The 23,281-nt window shown below is 41.9% G+C and overlaps 1 protein-coding gene across 1 annotated transcript in view; it reads right to left on the bottom strand.

Moving 5' to 3' along the window:
* Positions 1–22,038, bottom strand: part of EPDR1 (ependymin related 1) — a gene marked incomplete at both ends in the record, with an annotated part of 31,550 nt that extends 9,512 nt beyond the window's left edge. Inside the window, one exon of the mRNA XM_080340261.1 lies at positions 21,752–22,038. Coding sequence (XP_080196387.1) covers positions 21,752–22,038 — 287 coding nt within the window. The remainder of the gene's footprint in view (positions 1–21,751) is intronic.
* Between the last annotated feature and the right edge of the window lie 1,243 nt (positions 22,039–23,281).

A 23,281-nucleotide genomic window follows, 5' to 3' on the forward strand; every position in this document is an offset into this window, starting at 1 on the left:
CCAAAGTTAACTTTGCTTTCTCTTTTGAGACTAATGAAAGCTTGAAGCACCTGTCTGCCTTTGTGGCATTATATAACTTTTTACTGGCTCTGTTTCTAAAAAGGCATTTTTAAACACTGTGAAAGAAGTTAGAAACACTTCCAACTAGAACTTTCACAAAAAATATTCCAAATGAATTCTCTGTTCTTTTGTGCACTGAACAGGAACATCCAAATATGTAATTCTTCAGTTAACTTGTACTCTCTTGATAACATATCCCACAAAATTTTCATAACAATAACACTATTTTTCACACATTTTTTATTGAAGTAAGATGTACTGTGAGAATGGGAACCTTTACTAGATGGATGACTACAAAATCTCATCTTCTCAGCTCCTTATATTAAGAACATTTTCAAGGGAGCAAAGCTGCCGAGCAGACATGCAGACAGTTGATAAACACCCATCAGGTCAAGAACATTCATCTGCTTTTGGAAAGCTCTGGTGAGCTCATTTCAAAACTCAGAAGCATTCGTTTTTCAGTATATTTCTGGGAACTCCTCTCCTCTTTCCCATGAAGTTTTCGGTAATTTCAGACTTGTGTTTTTCTTCTGGTGTATCAGACCTCAACAACAACAGTAATTTACCATATTTGATCTCACATGTTTGGCAGTAGTGCTGGATGATGGTATATTGTACAAATACAGTATTGTGCAAATACACATGACAGCAAATGTAATCTGATCTGTGTAAAAGCAGTATTTTTCAGTCTGACTTAAATCACTCACAGATTGTAAAGGCCTTACATTATTTTCAAGGCGACCAAGCCCTCTGTATCAGGTATCTAATTAGTAAGGTACATGAGGAACCTTGTAAGCACTACTAGTTTCCAAAGCAAAGTGAATTAGGCAGTTTGAATACTGTTAATTATGAAGTTCATGTAGAAAGAAAACCTTAAATATAGGAATCATAAGATGGAAAGTCAAAGCAACATCAACTAAAGGATGTCATATTTTTGTGACTTTATTTACAAAACTCAATAAAAAACGATGCAATGTCTTATTCCTTTATTTGTTTTGTCATAAATTAGAGGAGTTACTTTGGCAAATGCTGGGGCAAATTAAGTTCTTCAGCAAGAACACTGTCCCCCTGCTGTCCCTTTTTGGCTATGTGACACTCCATAATAAACAGCCTGGTCCACCAAGTTGTAGCCCTGAGGACAATGCATTCCAATTGAAGTTGAAATTCAAGAAAACAATAAAGTATTGTGTTTAAGGGAGTCCTGTTTTGCAAGGGGCCAAAAGATGCATTATCCTTAATAGAGAGCATCTGTTTGTTTCCCCAAGTAATAGTATATTGTGAATTAGAGCCCTCAGTGGACAAAAAGGAAAGGACTGGAAGATATAGCCAGAATGCCATAATGTTTTCCAATGAATCCATGCACTTACCTCCTAGGGACTACGGTATATACTAGTGGAGCCACATTATATCAAAATAGACTTGAGGTCAGAGATTATTTTCCTGTTCTGGATTTGCAAAAAAGCCTAGTACAGTGGGGTCTTGTTGCCCTGAGTAGGTTAATAATAATAAAGGTAACTGGAAAATCACAGCAGGGCTTAGCGGAGACCAAAAAGAATGACGAAGGCCAGGATTTGCTTTTCAATATATACTAAAGACCTAAGGAAAGACAGAACAATATGGAGGAAAATGACAGCAGTACATTATCATTTATTTATTACATTTCTCATCCTCTTTGTGTCACATAGAGAAGGAAAGTAAATAACACAATTGAAAGAGTGGATGCTCAAAATTAAGACGTGGAAATGCTCTTCTGAGCACAGAGTTATACTAGGGCACTCTACGAACTTCGAAAAATGTAAGAAAAAGGAAGCAAAAATTTAACATGTAGAGATAGCTAGGAAAATCATGGTTGCAATGATTGAGAGTATCTCCAGAAGGAAAACAACAAAAACAAAATCCAATGAATCAATGAACCAACCAAAAAAAAACCAAAATAAACCAGCAGAAAAACCACAAACAAAAAAAAACCAAAACAGAACAAAACAAAATAAAAGACATACCCGTGTTCCCATTTTAAATTTTACTTGTAATTGTCAGATTTCTCTGGAGTTTTCAGACATTTCACTGAATCAGGCTCAGAGACAGGATATTAAATTGGACCTTGGCTCCGTTCCAATATCATAATACCTATTTTACACCTCAGAAAGGCACAGCAGAATGAGATTCCCTAGTAACAGATAACTAAAGTTAAACAATCTCCTTTTTCCAGACACTTCAGAATAAAATAATAATAAAAAATAAACACCAATTTTCCATCTAGCATTGGGCACTGCAATTTCTTACACATCTTAATGTGTATGTATAAACAGAGATGGATCTTCAGGTGCCATGAAATTGAGATCTATATTGCTCTTGATTGAGACTGCAAATCTACTTGGCCAGTTAGTTGCTTTCCAGTATGCATTTGGGTATAAAAAGCAATCATGAAGAAGTCTGTGGAACAGATTGCCCTTTGGAACAGATGGGGAGTAGATCTCTGTTCTGACAGAGTAAATTATTCTTTCACAGTGGAATATTCCCTGGAAAAATTTGTGAGGATATGCACTTGTATCAGATTACTGCCCCAAGATGTAATGATTTCCACCTTCCATCTGCAATGATTTCCTTAAGAGGGATGATTCAGGTCTTTCAGATATCTGTCCAATGTAAAAAACCACGAGGTCTGTTTTTAAGGGAGTTTAGAAGTCAGGCCAGCTAGGATGATCAGACAACACAGTTTGAAAGCTAAGTACACTTATCCAAAGATCTGAGTATAGCTTATTTTTAAATAAACGTTGTGAAAGATGGAGATTCACTTCACTGGAAATAAATACAACCTGAAGTCCTGGCACTGTACTTCATTCTCCCTCCCCACCTCCAATGCAAAAATAACTTCTTCATTTCATCCAGAGGGCTTTGTGTAGGTCTTTTTCTTCTTCCTTCAGCAGCTATCAGTCCAAAGTAATATTGCTTACTGATTGCATAAGATAGTGACTGGATTCAAATACAAAGAGTTGGTGTGTAAAAGGTCCAGGTGGACCTGACTGAAAGCATACAAAATAAAATAATTACGTGAAAGAACAGAATATCTGTGTGAGTGATAATGTACCATTATGGACAAACGTTAATTTTTCCATGGTTATAAAGCAAATGGCATTTTGAACACATTGATATGTGGTACAGTATACAGGAATGATTTAGAAAGGCAGCTTTACAGTTCTGGGTCAATTAGGGAGATCATTTATTCTGTTCTGCATAGCCCTGGTGAGGTCAGAGTGGTAATGCTGTTCCTGGTTTTGGATGCCACCCTTAAGGGATCAAATAAACAGAGTAGATACAGTCCAGAGAACAGCAAGAATACTGTGATGTTTAAGAAGAAGGATCTATGAAGAAACTGGGCATGTTTATTCTACAAGAGGAAGACTGAGGTAGGAAGCATCACTTACTCCAAGCCCAAGACCAATGCATCCCTATGAGGAAGAAATCAAGTAAAGGGAGTAAGAGGCCAGCATGGATAAGTAAGGAACTCCAGTCAAAACTCAGGTAGAAGAAGGATGTTTGTGTAACATGGAAAAAGGGACAGACCACCTGCGAGGAATATAAGGAGGCTGTTAGAGTATGCAGGGATGAGGTGATGAAGGCCAAGCTCCCCTTGGAACCAAATCTGGCCAGAGATGTCAAAGAGAGGAAGAAGGGCTTCTTCAAGTATATCAGTAGCAAAAGGAAGGTTAGGGAAAATGCAGATCCACTGCTGAATGAGGAGGGTGCCCTGGTGAGGGATGATACAGAGAAAGCAGAGTTACTGAATGCCTTCTTTGCTTCCATCTTTACTGCTAAAACTGGCCCTCAGGTATCCCAGACCCTAAAGATAGAAGAAAAAGTCTGGCAAAAGGAATACTTTCCCTTGGTTGAGGAAGATCAGGTTAGAGATTCCTTACTCAAACTGGACACCCACAAATCCATGGGCCCCAATGGGATGCACTCACGAGTGCTGAGAGAGTTGGCAGATGTTATTGCTAAGCCACTCTCCATCATCTTGGAAAGGTCTTGGAGAACACGAGAGGTGCCTGAGGACTGCAGGAAAGCCAATATCAATCCAGTCTTCACAAAGGGCAAGAAGGACCACCCAGGAAACTACAGGCCAGTCAGCCTCACCTCCATCCCTGGAAAGGTGATGGAACAGCTCATTCTGGACGTCATCTCCAAGCATGTGGAGGAAAAGAAGGCTATCAGCATGGGTTCACCAAAGGAAATCATGTTTGACCGTCCTGATGGCCTTCTATCATGATATAACCGGCTGGGTAGATGAGGGAGGAGCAGTGGGTGTTGTCTACCTTGACTTCAAGGCTTTTGCACATTCTCACAACCTCCTCATAGGCAAGCTCAGGAAAGGCAAGCTGGATGAATGCATAGTGAGATGGATCATGAACTGGTTGGATGACAGAGCTCAGAGGGTTGTGATCAGTGGTGCAGAATCTGTTTGGAGGCCTGTAGTTAGTGGGGTTCCTAGGGGTCAGTATTAGGTCCAGTCCTGTTCAACCTGTTCATCAATGACCTGTATGAAGCGACTGAGTGCACCCTCAGCAAGTTTGCTGATCACACCAAACTGGGAGGAAGGGCCAACACACCAGAAGACTGTGCTGCCATTCAGTGAGACCTGGACAGGCTGGAGGACTGGGCAGAGGAGAACCTAGTCAAGTTTAACAAGGGCAAGTCTAGGGTCCTGCACCTGGGGAGGAATCAATACAGGTTAGGGGCAGACCTGCTGGAAAACAGCACTACAGAGAAGGACTTCAGAGTTCTGGTTGACAACAGGTTGACCATTAGTCAACACTGTGCCCTTGTGGCCAAAAAGTCCAATGGTATCCTGGGTGCACAAGAAGGTGGGTGTCCAGCAGGTTGAGGGAGGTTGTCCTCTCCCTCTACTCTACCCTGGTGAGGCTGCATCTGGAGTAGTGTGTCCAGTTCTGGGCTCCCCAGTTTAACAAGCATCAGGAATTACTGGAGAGAGTCCAGCAGCGGGCTAAGAAGATGATAAGGGTCTGGAGCCTCTTTCTTATGAGGAGAGACTGAGAGCCGGGTCTGTTCAGCCTGGAGAAGAGAAGGCTGAGAGGGGATCTTATTTATGCTTATAAAATTCTCAAGGATGGATGTCAAGAGGAAAGGACCACACTTCTTTCAGTGGTGCCCAATGATAAGATGAGGGGCAACAGGCACAGACTGAAGCACAGGAGGTTCCATCTGAATATGAGGAGAAACTTCTTTACTTTGAGGGTACCAGAGCACTGGAACAGGCTGCCCAGAGAGGTTGTGGAGTCTCCTCTGGAGACATTCAAGACCCGCCTGGACACATTCCTGTGCAATCTACTGCAGGTGTACCTGCTTTAGCAGGTGGGTTGGACTAGATGATCTCCAGAGGTCCCTTCCAACCCCAACCATTCTGTGATTCTGTAATAAACCATCCAGTATATAAAAAGCTAAGAAATAATAACAATTGTTCTCTATGTTAGCTGAAGGTAGCATTGGAAGAAAACAGCATCACTTTCAGCAAGGAGAGTTTAAGTGATATCCTCTGAAAATGACTGTGTGTCTAAGTGCTACAGGTTTCCATGGAATCTTGTTAAGCTTCAGTTTTTACAAGAACGGCTAAGAAAACGGAGGGTCAGAGACATCCCAAATACAGCTTTGCTTTTCTGGGATGGAGGAACGAGTTATACGGCAGCTCAGAGACCTTCCCAGTCTTACACACAGGTGATTAGAGAATATTGATGGCTGCTCATTTCTTCTGCTAACCGAAAGCTTAACCAACTAGTCCTGACATTATCAGTTCTATAACTTGGATCCTTGACACCTCTACCTGCCTGAAGGCGCTGAACAAGCTTTGGGGATCACTTTCTGAGACCCCCCAAAAGTAATGGTGGCAACTGTGCATCCTCTCCAAGGAGCGTCAGCATAAGGCTGAACCTCCATCTTATTTCACTCAGGGAGCCTTGGGATTTGAGGGACAGTGCCATCTCCTGCACACTGATCATCCTCAGCTCTGCTCACTTTTACAGCTTACCCTAATTACACCATTTCATTGTGTCCAGTGCCTGAACATGTTAAAAGACAAATACCATGTAAAATCAGGACTGGGGAGATAGAATTCAAATGACACAGGCTCGGCATTTAAATGGAATAATTAAAAGGTTAAACCATCTGTTAAAACTGTTCTTCACAAAACTGGTGGGTGTGTGTGTGTGTGTATGATCTATTGAGTTATTGTGATTTTCATTATTACAACTGACAGGAACCTTCAACTTCTTTGGCTTTTGTGGTGTACTTTCAGTAGTCACCACACACAGATACTGCTTGTAGGACCCCTTCATAAGCAATATCCAGGATGCATCACAAGAAACTGTCAGACCTCAGTGTGTTTGTAACACTCAGCTAGAATGCAAATACATAAGTAATTAAAAGATTAACATGAATTTCAAACCCTTTCTTTTCAAACTACTGAGTACTTACTTCGGGTACAAATTGGTGTTATTTGATACAGAACCATTTCACAGATTATCTGTCGGTCCATCACTGAAATAACAGTTGCTGAAGACATAGCAATCAGCTAAAGTAAACATGGCTAAGAATACATTTCTATTTTTAATAACATTTATAGCCATTTTAATTGTATTAAAAACCTGACACATTTATTTTTAATTCAAGGACAGTTCTAACAAGCAGTAGCAAGGAGGGCAAGACCTGTAAATAATATTGATATAAATATACTGCACTGGCACAGCTGAAAGTTTTCCATTACTCAGGAAAAGGTCACTAGACATATTGAACATGTTTAGACTACCCATGCTGCTTAAAACATGACCGAAATAGCTTTACCATTTAGCATCTGACACAAATACAAAATGAAGTCTTTGGCAAACAGGTATGCCTACCTAATTTGGGGGTGTTTTCCTGACAAAGAGCCCAGTGTCACACATACACTGCCAGGGAGCCACAGTTTTCTTCGAGCTTTTCTTAATTAATCTGAGCTCAGAACTTTTGTACATGCCAAAATTATTTTTCTTCACCATTCCTATAACCATAACAAAGATGAAAATAATTTGGTTTTAAAGTACAAATTACTTTATAATTACTTAAAATGTATACAGTGTCTCATATTTGCATATTGACATTTTCTATTGTTTCTAATTGTGTTATTTTCTACATTTAATGGGCAAGATTTTCAAAACTGACCTGTGGTTTTGAACAGCTTCCTATTTTTGATGTTCAACGTGAATACACTTGAAAAGCACAAATTTTCAGAGGGCCAGTATCCAATCTTTTCTAAAATTCAGTGTGCGAGTTTAACATTGCAAACTTGAGGTGCCCAACATTACTAGACGTTTTTTCTACTCAAAGACTGCACAAGAAACTCCTGAATTCTCTCCCCAGATAAGTGTATCAGTAGAAATCACTTTTCTGCCCATCAGATTTTTCCTCCCATTTCTCATGTGTCCCTTGGCTGTCAAGAGACAATTGTTCTTCCCGCAGCGTAACAGCAGATCCTCATGTAACTGCTGCTGTTTACAATTTCCACCTACCAGCTGTGTAATTAGAGATAAATCTGGCTGTATAACTCCTTCTCCAAAATTATACATTAACCCGACCCAAAGCCCTGTGAAAGCAGCCTGAGGAGTTGCACTGATTTTTACAGATGTTGGATCAGGCGTTTATTGGCTGTTCCATTTAGAAGAAAAAAGAAGCTGAAAAATGTTTAAAACCAAACACAACCATCAACTTATCTCAAATGGGCAATTTGAGGAGATGCTAGAAGGCAAATATAACATGTTTTATGCACTCTCAACTGCCCAAAATGTATTTCAACAAGTTAAAGACGACTTATAATATTTTGACTTTTGTGATATTTCTTGTTCTTTTTCTTATAGTATTCTGGGTTTTGTTTTTAGGCACAGTAATTATTAATAATATTTTTCTATCCTTAACTACAAACACATAAAGTATTTGAAGCATCTTTTTTTCACAAAAAACCCTCTTTGGGGCCTTTTTCTGTGTAGTAATTTGCTATAGTTAACTTCACAAAAATCCTACAACTCTGAGAGTATGGAAACTCAGAAAAATGAATTCACTTATGGGAAACCTTTGCAGCATTTTGATGTATCCATTTGTTTTCTAATGTGCTGTATCTCTTGGGGTACTTGCTCTTCCAGGTTCTCCACATTGTGTTAACTCTGTAGTTGGACTCATTCAGGGAACAGGAAAATGATTTCTGAGGGAGAGAGCTGGTAAGGAGCAAAAATCATAGAGGAAACTCACTCTGGCCAAGATGGTGATTTGGTTCCTACTCACCTCTTCTTACAAAAAGCATCTGGGTAGAGGTTTGCACAAATCCTAAGAGGAGACCAAGCACCCATGTTGTCACCACCTGCCCCAGCTCTCTACACAGCAAGTGTATTTCAAGGGCATTGTAGCTGGAGGCTGCTATGGTCAGCTCTCACAAAGCTTCATTTCTACATACGCTACCTCAAGTATAAACTTTTTGGGCTAATAGTTTCATCAGATTTTTGGTTTTATATTTGATTATTGTACATACACTATGTAAGTTCCTAGCAAACATCATACTCATGGTGTAATGATGAGATGTTCTCCCTCTTTTCACAATATTTTAAGTGACATTTTAAAAAATACAAAACTGATCTCTGCTTTTTTTACATCCTGAAACTGCATTCAAATATTTGAGGGAGGTGAGTTATGAAGACCAGAATGATTACAAATGGAGCTGAAATTGCAAGCAGCAGGTAATTCATTAGGCCAACAGGGAAGACAATACTGGATGTTTAAAGAACACTTCCATGGTTAAAAAAAAAAAATCATCCAAAGGACATTTTACACATTGAACAATGTTTATAGTTACTATTGCTACAGTATTTAAGCATCTCATTTACAATACATATCCTGTAGAGACATGATACAAACTTTGTAAGTGAGTTTTTCCATTCTTTCAGAGGAAGGAAATCCAGAGAACCAAATTGTGTTTCAGACATGTGCTAGACTTCCAAAACACAGTAAGAGAGGAGAACCCACTTGACCCGCCATGGATCCCTTTACTGGGCCCCAACTAAGCAGTTGTGGTACCTACATCTGGTGGTGCCTCAAACATCAGCTCGTACCTCCATGTCAGACTGTACATCACTTTGACCTGCCTTGATTATAAGAGCACAACTGATATGACAGACTGGGTAGCCTGAATGTATCTAAATTATACTCAGTTCTGCCTCCATCTCCGATGGCCAACTGTTTCGTACTTCAGAAGACTAGATTAATTACATTAAGGATTTAGGAAATTAAAATAACCTGCCTAAGAGGCACGTATGTTGTGAAATCGCTGACTCCTAAAGTCAATGTAACTAACAAAAAATTATGATAAATATGTCGCTAATCAAAGAGTACATATAAATGTACTGAGAATCAATATCCACATGCTTACATTTTGTTTTGGAGACAAGCAAACCAGAAGATAAATTAAAAAACCAGCAAGTCTTTCATCAGTCTGACTTTGCAAATCCATGTGTGGTTTTGTGCACAGGTATTCAGAGTGATACAGGGAGGCATCCAAGTCCCCAGATGCCACCACAGATAAGAAAAAAGAGATTTATTTCTTGGGCAAAAGATGTAAGAAAACAAATCTGGATCTAATTAAGCAGTGATACATTAATTTGGGAACAATTGTAGTAAGAATTCCTCATCCCGTATGGAATTATGCTTTCCAAATAATAAACATCCTCTGAGAATTACCATAACTGCATAGCATGAGTAAACTTTCCAGTGCTGGCTGCCTAAAAATATGGCAGAATCATAAGTTTCCTGGCACAAGGAGTATCTGAACATGATAAAATCACAGTTGCAAATGGTATTAGGAGATACTGAAAGAGTGAAAAATTAGATCTTTCTTTGCTGTGTTCACTGCATTGACTCTGTGCTCCACATTTGTGTTTAAAAGCCTTTAGCACTGCCCTGTACAAAACTGCCCTTGGAAAACTCTGCAGAAAATCTGGCCGTTCCCCCTCAGAGACATTAATTTCTGAAACAACAGGTATCCATAAAAACAGCAGGTTTCAATCCAGACAGACTTCTTAAGGGGAAATTCTTAGGTGTTTAGGGGCTGAACAAGTCTCACACCAGCTTCCTTGTGTAGGGTTTCACCAAAATAACTGTCAAATGCCAAGAACACCACATTTTAAGGAACCCTCTTATCTACTGAGCCATCTGATTTTCAGATGAAGCAGCAACCTCACCATGAATTCCCACAGAGAACCGACAGGAGGACAGCAGGCAAGGCTTGCTAAGTGCGAAGGTACCAAAACTAACAGAGAAACAGATGGACAACATCAGAGACTGAAACCTCACTGCAAACTCTTATAAGCTGTTGTCTTCATTGCTACCTTACAATATTTTCCTCTCTTCAACTGGTCCCAAGCTCAGAGTAAGAACAGAGCAGAAAAAAGACAGAGACTTTTGCTCTTTATCCTTGTGGTAAGTGGTACCATTCTGTGGAAGTATTTTGGGGGGCTTTTTTTTTCTCATCCCATTAAAGCCATAAGAAAAATTAAGTCAGTTCTTAAAAAAAAAAAAAAAAAAGAGAGAGAGAGAAAACAGTTTGTTCCCAAGAGACAACCAGGGATATTAGTTACAGATGTCATAAAACTTTTCCTGCATTGCTGCTAACTCCAATAAAGCAGTTGGCAATGTGTTTTGAACACACACTTGAAAATATGAAATAATATTTACCAATAGATATTAAGGAACAGATTCTGAAGAGCACGTTACTGCACAAGAAGTCAATCAACAAGGATCAGTGAAGCCATTTTTGGAAGGAATTACTTGTGACTATTCAACTGACCGAAAGGTAAATATGCAGGGCGTTATTACAATGTTATTTTTTAAATGGAGTAAAGAAGCAAGGTTCATCGTAAGTAACATTAATATGGGATGTTGCAATACTTGTGGTAATTTTGGTCTTCTACATTGTTTTGCTATCAGTCACAATATCACATTTCATTATGAACTGTCCTCAGGATAAATAATACATTTTGAAAATAAGACATCCAGTAAGTATGCAATATTACCTTCCATTTGAAAAAGGCAAATGAGTTAAATGAACTTAAGGATAAGCCCCTGCTTGGATATTTCATTGTAAAAGACAATTTCAACTGCAACAAAGAGATTGCTTTTGTTTACAATTTAGGGAAGAGCTAGAGCAAAACAGTTTAAGCCTTCTAAGATCCAAAAGAAGAGAGCAATCAAGATTTTTACTACTTTTCCAGAATTCTAGAAACCTTATGTGCCTGTAGATTTCAGACAGCTCTCTGGGGGCATTTGGGTTGAATTAGACACTCATGCAGTTCTACACATACTTACATTTATTTCTATTAAGTTTTGATTTTTTTTTTAATGCAGACAGAGCTCCAGATTTAGAATAATTTGGTATCTATCAATGATACCTGATAACTCAAATCTTCTTAACTGCCCAAATCTCACAGTTTTGGTTTGTTTTATTTTGGTAAGACAAGAAATTAATAATGTCCCAACATCACTCAACCCTGAGTTGTTTTATATGCAAAATAAATTAGCAATACACACACAGAGTGTGGCATCCGCACATATTACCAGTGACTTTTCCATTACTCTTCCAGTATGGCACTGCACACCACCGACCCTCACCCACAGGAGTGACTGGGGTAATTTCCAACCTACGCATCCAGCCCTTTCTGCTTCTCCAACACGGACACAGGGGGACCCAACAGCCAGACAATTATTAAAACAACAAGGAGCTTATTCAGCAGTGAAAGGCAGAAGCCTGGATGGAAGTTTCCTCCAGGCTGAATTTGGCCGACAAAATATAGTCTGGATGATGCCAGAATGAAAGAGTAAATTTCATAAGGAACGAAAGGGATAAAAAAATAGGTTTTCATGGAATGAATAGCTCTGTAGCTCCTGAGACATATGAAATCTTAGTAGTCAAAGACTGAAAAATTGTAATAACTACAGTGTGAAAGCACAAGCACAAGAAAATGCCTGCCAAATTCATGTTCTGATGCCAGAAATTCTGAAAATGGTGAAAACCTGAAAAAAAAATCTGAAAAGGCAAAAATATGGTCATTTCTAAGTTTTGGGAACAGCACTACTGACTGTGGGAAATGTTGCTAATAAAATTGTCAGATCAAAAGAAAGAACTGCAAAAATTACTCTTACCTTACCCACTTTCTGTGGCACAAGGGAAGTATATTTTAATAATCAAGTGGGACATAAAGCCAAATGCGTGCACATAACCTTCAAAATAATGATTAAACTGATTCTCAAATAAATGTTTGTCAAGGATCTATAGTTACAAAATATGAAAAAAAAAAAAGTACAAGTTCAGATTGAAAACAAATTATTCTTTCTTTTTTTACTACCAGCTGTCATAAATTAGGTTTTGGACAAGGACAGTTATGCTGCTGTTGAAACCACTAATTTACTCCTGGGTGTCAAAGTTTAAAAGGTATCAACTCCAGAAATTAACACACTACTGAAAACAAGGACTGTCTCACACGTTGAGCCTCCTGTACTTTCACACATGGGAACAAACTCTTGGCAGAAAATCCTGTCCTTGACCTGTGACTCTCAGGTATCAGAGAGTGATAGAGGCAACCAGTTGTCCTCTGGAGCCTTGGGAGGACACACAGTTTCCCTGTGGAATCTAAGATCTCTTGTCAACATACATGCATTTCCCCAAGGGCTATAAAAGTGAGGCAGTAAACAAAAACAGCTGAAAGAAACAGGTCTGCTTGGCAGAGATGAAGAGAAGTTTCACTGGCTGGTGCTACCTTCAAGTTATGCAATGCCATGCTGGGCATAATGCTCCTTATTTTTGGAGAGCCAAAATATTGCACAAGGTGGCCCTGTTCTACCCAGACATCACTCCCTCTCCAGCACACCAGACACTATACCATGCCTTAAAAACACTTTGGAGGAGAAAATAATTTCCTCTTTGAATTAAGAAGAGCAACAGGTAAAAATACTTTGAGAGAGAGAACTCGGCAAGTTGCTGAACATGCAATTCCTGGCAAATCTACAAGGAAGGCCACGCTGAAGGTCACCTGAAGATAGCAATGAAGTTGACCAACATGAAGGTCAGGAGTTGGATTGCTGCTGCTGCAGCTACACAGACCTACAGCCCAAACATCACTGGCCTGATGGCCACATGACCATGTCTCCAGGAAGCAGCCCCAGCATGACAGGCAGGGGAAAATACATCCTCCTCCAGTTCTTGCACAGATCCAATGCCTAAAAAACAAGCTTGAGAAGAAAACCTGGTCGTATTTTCTACTATGTTCATCCCTGAATTGTCAGAAGTCCACTTCTAAAACTGCATCAGTTTCTAATCTTGCAATTTAGTTGCATTCCTCTTATTCCTATTCTTATCTCTTCATGACACCTGGCCACTCTGGCAAGCATTCTTCTTCCCAAAGCTCCTTTACATTTAACCTTCTCCTGTGTTATATGACAGATTAGTGTATTCATTCTTTTTCTGAACAACTCAGTATTATTTGCGATGCCAATGTCCTTTCCTGAATTGAAGCATCTGATCATGTGAAATTTAGCCATCAGCTCACAGCAAAATGAAGAGGATGGAAGAATATTTGAACCCTACCTTTCAATTTTGCAGCAGCTAATGACCTGGCACACAGATAAAAGGCATAAATGACTACCACTTCTCTGCCTTCCTTTGTCTATGAAAATACCATCCAGTTGAAAACCTGTCCCATGCAGTTATGAAATGGACAAGCCTGTTGATATGTGAAATAAATCAATTGTCTACCTGGAGAAGAAAACCTTCAGAGTAGGATGACCTCTGACAGGAAAAAGCACACAAAGATCTACAAAATAATAAACTTATAACATCCATAAATTCTCTTGTCACATGAACAAATCAATAGCAGTACTAATGAACAACAACAGCATGAAAATTAGGTCCACTAGTGAACAAATGGACTGCCAAACGAAATGCAGGGAAGGCTAAAAAAAATATAGTCTTCTGTTCTTAAAATTTAAACATCCTGCCTCCTTCTCTGAACACTTCCTCTCCTCTAAATGGCAATTGCCTACCAAAATTCATCCCTGAAAATGCTGGCAGAGGCAGGGTGTGGACCAGATTCAGAGGCACAGGTTTTATCACCATCTCTTCCAATTCCACTCAGATGACACAATATTGAAAGCTGTCCACCACAGTTATATCGTTGCTGTCATCAATAAGGCTAAAGATTGAAAGACGGTTTCAGTTTTGGCAGCGTGAACCAACCTCAGAATTGAGGCCGAGTTTGAATTGGAAACAGAGAAATGTATTTCTTGTACATACCTCCCACATATGTTACAAATGTGCATCTAACATTAAGTCCTGTGATGAGATTCTTGTGCCAAAGAAAAAATTCTCATAGACTTCAGTAAGTTTTCAGCCCTGAGTTACAAAAGTAAGCAAAAAGTAATAAAAAAATCTTTTGCTTCTTAATACAAACTCTTCAGCTTTTCAGTACGCTCTCAGCTGTAACATATACAGCTCTCGCATCCAAAATCCTTCTCTTTCTGGCATATCAAGGAAAATACAGTTCAACTGCATATGAAAAATAAACAGTGGGACTGAATAAATCAGTGTGTCCCTTGGTCTTAGCTCTCTCCAAATTGCAGGATGCAGTACTACCTCCTAAATGCTGCTCCTGGGAACAGGCCACAGCTGCTCCCCAGCTGGTGGGACAATACAGGAGGACATCCACTCACCTTGCAACAAAAGGAGCCCCAGCACAAATCCACCACTCAGCCCAGGGATGGCTACAGCCACAATGGGAAACTGATGGAGACACATCACAGGGAAGAGACTGCACCCTAAACCACCCTGTTGTGCCATGCACTGGAATTGAGATGAACCAGACTGGAGTGCGAAGAAATGGAGAGCATACAGAAAGATTATAGAGAGCTATAGTGCACAAATGGACAAATTTCTGGAGGCATTTCAGTAAATGCTCTCTTGAATACCTGAAACTGTTTAACTTACTGGTCCTTTTATATTAAGGAGACATGGATCCTTAAACAGATTACAGTTGAAGGAGTAACACAGCAGTTGGTAAAGTGTCCTTTGGATGCTTTTATCCCTCGGATTTCTCTGAAAGCAATGTACAGTCAGTTTTTTCCTCAGCTCACGGCAGTGCAAGATCAGCCCTAAATTAGAAGATTATGGCTCATCCTTCAGAGGGGATACTTTTTCAGACAAATGGCATTTGGTCCTGTGAGAAGAGGTATGATGTTGCCAGTTGTGCTGCCTAAATTACATCAGGCCTCAAGCTGAATAGAGCCCAAATTACGATCACGAATATAAAGATTTCTTTCATCGTGTTTGTTTAGCTGTGCTGTCACGTCACCACTGACTGCCTGTGTGCTGTCTGCAAGCACAGAACAAATTATGAACTTGAATCTCTCTCTCTCCATTCATCTTCACTTTAAGTCTCTATCAAAGAAAATTTTTTAAAAATCCCTGATTAAAAATAGCAGTGACTTATCCTGAGAAAACACTGGTCCTCTGGTCTGAGTTATAGGTATGTAGGCATACTATATCTTCAGTGCAGTCCTGGTGTTGCTTTAAGTTTTCATTGCAATGTCTAATAGTATAAAATGAGCCATAAGTTTCAATGCAAACACACGTTATGCCAAAGAGTTCAAACAGACAAGGAAGAGAGAATAAGAGGAAGTATTTCCCCAGCTTTAAAGAGTTCAGAAAGATAAAAGGCTTAAGCCAGCATCCAACAGTATCAATAGCAACATGGTACCAGTGGCTATTCTTTAACAGTGTTTTTTAGAAAAACAAAACTTATTGATTAGAATGTCTATTTTTTTAAGAACATCCAGTCAAAAATATTTATAACTGATGTGATAATAATGACCCCACTGAAGTCTGACAGCAGTTTTTAAGCATATCAACCAGTACTCCAGCAATTTATCGATTTAGGGTCACTGGACATTGTTTATCTACATTTTCTCTACACTTTTAAAGGGTTCTGTGGACCTTGCTCTTTCAGACTTAAGAACCAGTTTACTTTTTGCAGTTTGGGTGCGTGCTGTGTTTTGGTAGCACATGAAATGTCTCCAGGGTACTTAGCATAAACCAGGCTTTGGAGAACACTACACTAAATAGAATACGACATCTCAAAGCAATGGATCTGCTTTATTCATACTCAGTTATCTTTTTTCTTTTTTTTCTTTTTTTTTTTCTCCCACAGTACTGACAAAGATGCTGCTGTCTAAGGAAGTTATCAACAACATAAAATGTAAGACAGCAAAAGCCTGGCTAAGCCAACAGTTCCCAGCTTCCTCTGATAGAGTCCACTTGCTTGTTAGTGCTGCAGCTTGATGGCTGAAGCCTTTCAGCTACCTTCCCAAGTGATCTTTTCATCTCTTTCCCCCCAGCCCACCTGCAACAACAAAGGCAATTAGCTTCACTACCTCCCTGATCTGTACAGCCTGACCGACCTCCAACAAGGGCAAGAACTTGGAAACGGCTGATGCCTCTTGTAGGCAGAAATGAACAGTCTGACTGAGATGCTCCTCCACACAGTCCTCATGAACCACAGCTCCCTCCTTGTACAGCGCTCTTCTCCAAGGAACTGGTCGCCTCACTGGGGAGCATCACTAAGGGACTCAGTAAACCAACTCATGAATTGGCTTATGATGGAAATGCAAAAGTTGAGGCTTGTAGAGCCAACCTTCTGTATCCCAACAGCACACAGCTCTCACTAGGAGAACTGCTGCATGCTTCAGGCTATTGCCTAGCATCTGCCTGTCAGCCCGCGTCCGTTACAGCAGCTTTCCAGGGTTGCCTTCTCCAAACTCAGAGTCTTTACCAGCAGTCAGCACCTTAAAGAACTTGGCACCTACGGGAGGAAAATAAATGCAGGAGGTTTAAGTACCTTCCCTTAGTTCTTGTTCTCAAAAGTGACTTATATGCACAGCACCTTATGAAGCAATTGAGATCTCAAGAACTTGCATTACATTTAGAGAAACTGCTGAAAATTCAATTCTATGTTTCACTGCAAATTAAGGGTCTCAGAAGTCTGCACACTTTACATAATCTTAAAAAATGGGGCTTGGGTTCCCAAGTAACTTGGCTAATTCTGAAAATTTTACCCGTGACCATCGTTCATTCCCCTAAACATTAAGCTGCAAAAACCACTCCCAAAACCAAGTATGGGAAACAAATTTGCAGTCGCTCAGGGTAGCTCAATACTTAGCTTGTTGAGTCACCATAATGACCACAGAACGGATGGATTATATGATTTTAATAGGTCGGGCACCACTGTTTTTTCCTTTACAATCACACATCCTAAAACAACTAAGAAGTAGTTGAGATAAGTCAGTCAGACACGTGTGACCACACTCTGTTTATTTTGAAAAGTCATCACCGTTTCTCCAGATGCATGCTGTTATATTTGCACCTGACCATACACTGCTTCTCTTCAGTCAGGGACAGGGATTTACACATGCCTGCAAACAGCCTTCTGGAATAACAGATGCATTTCTCTAAACATGGCTTGTTGCTCCCTTTATTGTACTAGCAGTTTTTCTTGTCAAGCAAAGGAGTTAATCCTGCCCATAACTGTGCATGTCTTTTGCAAATACAGCTGAAACTAAGGAAATCACCAACATGCAATTCTGGTTTTAAATAAACATTGAAATGGTATCTCCAGGTTGTTTTTCTACTCTGCAGTTATAGTTGTTAAAACAATAACCCTAGCACTCTCAAACACATAAGCACCCCAATGTGCTGCACACTTTACAACAGCCCATGGAAGTTACTTTTTAAATACAGTCATAGAAGAGAGAAATTAATTTTCTTCCTCCTACTGACTTTCCTGACCATGTGGAATTTTTTTTGTCCGCACCATCACATTTCTCATAGGAGAAACTGTTACTGGGCCTGCTCGTAAAATCACTCTGTGAAAAGAGTATTGAAAATAAGGGTGAAACTGTATGAATATGGCATGTGTTAAGTAACACCCAGGCCCTCAAACACCACCTGTGTGATTTCTGCTCTGCTTCCCACTTCTTGCTTTTCTTAATGAATTCTTAACTGATCCCTAATGCCTTTTGAGTGGCTTCAGCAGTGCCAGGCTGTACACTTCTTGCCCTGTGTCTCCAAGAAAATGAAAGGTGATGTAGGACACATGAAGTTCTGGCCACAATATTATTCAGTAGGATTTTTGGTTTAGACCTTTGTAATGCCAAGATTTCTCACCGGTTTAAAGTGATGTAATATTCAAATCCGAACCAGCAGGTGTTACCTTAAAATGAAACACTTTTGCCCCAACAGCATAACCATGCTGATGACTGTTACCTCTTGTATGAAGTGTCCTGAGAAGGTGGCCAACAGAGGGTTGAACAAGACCAAGGAAGGGTTAATATACAGAGAGTACGAAAGGAAGCAACACCATGTAGTAGGCAATAAAGGATTAAAAAACATGTCCAGCGTTTAACAGGTAATGTGACACAGCTCTGCCTCAAGAACTCTAGGGAACTGTTCACTTCATATAATAACCTTACTGGCATGACCTCTTCCGAACTGGAAATGGTACAATCTACTCAATAAAAATCTCTGTTTGCTTTATTTCCTCATCTCTGGTATCAGCTGAGCACTACACAGAACCAAAAGAGAAGATTGCCCCTGCCCTCCTTGTCTATCCCCAAAATTTTGATCCCAAGGGGAAAAAAAACAGTGTGGCAAGGCACACCGGAGCAAACGTAAGATGCAGAGTGTAGCTAAAGCTGGGGCTGTAAAAGAAGTGAAAAATAAAGTTTAGTAATTAATCCAACTGGAATAGGTTCTCCGCTGAAAAGTTCAGTCTAGGATCACCATTGGTAGTTTTTATACTCTAAGCAGGAGAACAGGCAGTCAACAGCATGACCCACAGAAACACACACCCAACAAGCCAGCTCAAACAACTGTCAACAACTGCTTGAACCCATCAGCTTCACTTGGTTGTACAGTGAGTGAGGGGTGTGCTCAGGTGGCAAGTGACAATGATGGGGACCAGGCAGTCTTCCTCATCGCAGTCACTCCATCTTGGGTGCTCCTGCAATGACTGACAAGCAAAAGAGCGACATTAACAAAGCAGCGATGAGACAGTTACTTCATGGTTACTTTTCAGGAGCTTACTTAAAACACTGGGTTGATGTAGATATGAAAATGCCACATAACAAATTACATTAATTTGAAACATATATCTATAATAAAAACTGAAAGTTTCAGGTTTTCCTGTGGTTATGAGCCTGCAAGCTCTTCCACACAGACAGATCTTTGTGTCCCTGATTAACCTCAGTCAACTAACTTAAACAGGGCTGTGTCTGATTAAGGTCCACATTTGCAAGCTTCAGAAAACACTTTGTATAAATACTTGGTTGTTGGCCAACCCTGATTGCTGTATGTACATCACATCTGACAAGAGCAAAATATGTCCATTTGTGAGAATTTAGACTGAAATTTCCTTAGAGACCAGGACAGCACTGTTTTTCTTGTTGCTTTTCTAGTCACGGCCTCAGCATAATTATCCTTTTCTTGCCAACATCAAAGTGGAGTGGGGGGAGAAGTTATTATTCAAAAGTAAGGATAAATCCCCTTGCCTCTAACTTCTGAAGGATTCAGCTTATGACTCACTGTGTCCACAGTGAAATTAAGTTGTGATCACAACTCCTGATCTGATCCAACACACTTTTAAATCAATGGGAGTCTTTCCGTTGACTTCAATGGAAGCTGGGTCACGCCCTTAGCAGACACTAGCTGTGCACATAATAAAAATCACCCTCCAGTTTTGGATGGCAGAAAACATGGCCAGCCTGGAAACAGCAGGGATCCCTGAGTTCAGAGATTGTCTACAACAAAAAAAAACTAAAACAGGAAGAACCAACAGAGAGATGCTTCAAGTGCACCTGCCTGCCTCTTTCTAGCATTATCAGCCTAGACGAAGCTGCATCCAGAGCAAATATTTACTAAAAATGTGAAAAGAGTAGATCTTGGCAAAAGCCAAAATCTGGCCCAGAGTGGAAAACGTAGAATAATTATTCAATATTAAAACAAAGGTTTCAAATAAAATAAACATAAGCTTGAAGAAACGAGGTCAGTGCAACGTAGAAGCTAGAAAAGGCTTGCACCAGACTTAATAGCACAGTTTTATGCTTGTCAAACATGTAGGTCAACCTAGGACTTCTAAGAGAAGGGGACTGTGGGCACGGTCAGTGTCAGACTCTATGATGCATGTTAGCAGATCACCAACAAATAGCTGTATGTCGCTTTTAACATTCTTCATATGGCTCTTACATTAAAACAGTAATAAAGAAAAAAATCTCACAATGAAGGAAAGCTAAGCTTTTAAATGAGACACATAAACCAGTTTTAAGAGTGTTTTGGGACTGTCACAGAAAGACAGAGGAGAATATGGACTTTGGAAAGATTAAAAAATGACTATGTCATGTTGGTAAGAAATCGATTGTTTTCACAAAAAAAAAAAAAAAAAAAAGCCAGGAAGGAATATTAATATTTCAAATCAGGGAACGTTTAGTCTGGATGATACAGCATTTGTAGCCTGGTCTTCACCTTGGCTTACACGTCCCCAGGACTGATGCAGTACTATCTGCACAATTTTTAGGTGGGAGAGGTGGAGGTATGAACAGACTGGCTACCCTCACAGTAGCAGGTATGTCTTGACAGGGTGTAAGAGCATTATTGACACTTGGTAACCAGAAACATCTCACTCAGGAAGGCCTCTCTGGGCTGATAATTTCTACCATCTAGTCTGTCAGGGCCTGAGCTTGGCAGGCTGAGGAGAAAAAACCAGGACGTTCTTCAGACAGCTTTTTTCTGCATTTATTTTTCAGCAAATCAAGAAACGCACAATGACGCAGGATTTTGTTGAGTTAGTGATGGGCTTAACAGACACATGCTGTCTAAATTAAGAACAGGGAGGTCCTCTGGGGCTGGGCAGCCTGTGCAATGTAAGTACGCTGTACCACAGGTAACAGGTGCAACCTGACACCCTGCACTGACTTAGCACTTGCAGGAACCGAGAATGAGCAGAGAGCTTGCAAAACATGACGCAAACTTGTCAGCAAATTACTGGCCTAGAACCCCCTCTCCCGTGACATTACTCCCATGTTTGAGTGCAATATCTTAATTATACCTCATTTTACCTGTTATAGCTCACAATTTGGGCTGCATTTTCGGTCTTGCTTCTCATTTCATTAAAAAACAGAAACAAAAACAACACAAAACCCAACAACAGTTGGGAGAGAGCAATATCTCTGAAGGCAAAAAGCTGACACTGTTGATCATAAATTTCTTGAGCTATATATATATATAGGGAGCATGGATATAAATCATGTCTGCGACAGGTTTTCTACCGCCGGTTACTCCCAGCAGCTGCCTGCCCGCAGCCATGCCCAGCCGCTCCGCCGCTGCCGCCCCCCGCGCTCCCCCGTCTCCCGCAGGGGAGGTGGCGCCCCGCAACCCCGGGGGCCGAGGGAGACCACCCTCCCCGCTCCGCATCGCCCCACACCCCCCCGGGAAGCCACTCCGGGCTCTGTGCCGACCATCGCCGCCCCGCCCGGCCCGTCCTCGCCGCGGGGTCCCGCCGCGGACACCTACTTCTTGCAGGGGATGAGCGCTTTCCTCTCCTCCAGGATACGGAGGCGCTGGTTGGGACCGTCGTAGGAGACGGCGGCCCGTGTGTTGCGGCCCGTGCCGTGTTCGTAGGTCACGGTGCGCCCTTCCCACTGCCGCGGCGCCTGGCACGGCTCGGCCCCCCGCGCCGCCGCCCCGCCGACCCGCAGGAGGAGGCCGCTCAGCAGCAGCAGCCGCAGCAGCAGCAGCAGCCTCGGCCCCAGATCCAGCTGCGGCCGCCGCAGCTGCATCCCGCCCGCCGCCTGCGCCATGCTCCGCGCCCCGCTCCGCGCACGGCCGCCCCGCACGGCGCGCAGGCGGGCGGGCAGGCCTGCGCCAAGGCAGGGCGGGGGCGGCCCGCCTCCAAACCCGCATCACCTCAGCGGGAAGAGAGAGGCGGTTTCTGCTCCAGCTGTTCCGTACGAGCGGGATGGGAGAGCAGGAGGCAGCGGGAGAACGGGGACCCTCGTGCCCCCGTGCAGCCGGAGTGCCCCTGAGGGTTTGCTTGCCCTGGCTGTGTTCGCGAAGGGTGATGCCAGAAGGGCACCTGCAAGATCCGAGTGTTGGGGTACTTCTGAGCACTCTGTGTGGGCTTTGGGAGGAAGGGGATACACGAACAAGAGGGGGACCGCCTGGGTGAAGCTGCTGTAGAGGGAGGAATTAACTATTTCCTTGTCGGTGGCTCCCAACAGACAATGCCATCGAGCACATGAATACGTTAATTTCCCACTGATGTCTTTCTCAGCCCTTGTTTACTGAGCTCTGGTTGAGCTTTCCTTTAACACAAAGGGAGGGAGGAACCTTCTGCCCCCACAGATATTCTGCTGCACGCAGGCCAGAGCCCCACTGAATCCATGAGGGGAAGCACCGGTGGCACCAGGGAACCTGGCCAGGGCAGGCCCAGGAGCTGCTAACTCTGAGCCATGCCGGAGCTTTCCCAGGCCACTGCAATAATCTGACATTGAGTTAATATTGTTTTCTCATCGCGTCTCTCAAAAGACCGGTAGGCAGCATTTCTTCCCAGTGACTGAACAGCCCACAGGTCTTTTTCGTGCACAGAGACTGGGGCGGGAGGGAGCTGGGAGGGAGTCGCTTCGTCCTGATATAGGAGAAAACCTGAAATCCCTTATCGCACCCATTTTCAGATACGACTGTGGGAGGCCAAGGGTGGGGGAAGCGCAGTGGTGGACTAACTGCCCGCAGAGCAGCCCCGCACTGGCCCCGTTCCCGCACCGGCCTCACGCTGCCCCGGTCGCGCCTCAGGTCGGCTGTCGCCGCTTCCCTCGTCCCGAGCAAACCGGGCAAAAAGCAACTTCCACGCCCGTCTGCCGGTCCGCCTTGCGGGTTTCCCTGGTCGTGCTGAGCTCAACGAGGTAACTGTGCAACCATCCGCGAGGCGACGGGAACAACCGCCGTCGCTCCCCTAAATCCGCAAAAAGTTTCTGCTCCGTTTCCCTCAATACAATGCAGCGTAAAGTTCAGCCCCGCAGGAGGGGGGCTCCGGTCGCAGCTCCC

Source organism: Nesoenas mayeri (genome assembly GCF_963082525.1).
Source record: "Nesoenas mayeri genome assembly, chromosome: 2".
NCBI classification, from domain to species: domain Eukaryota; kingdom Metazoa; phylum Chordata; class Aves; order Columbiformes; family Columbidae; genus Nesoenas; species Nesoenas mayeri.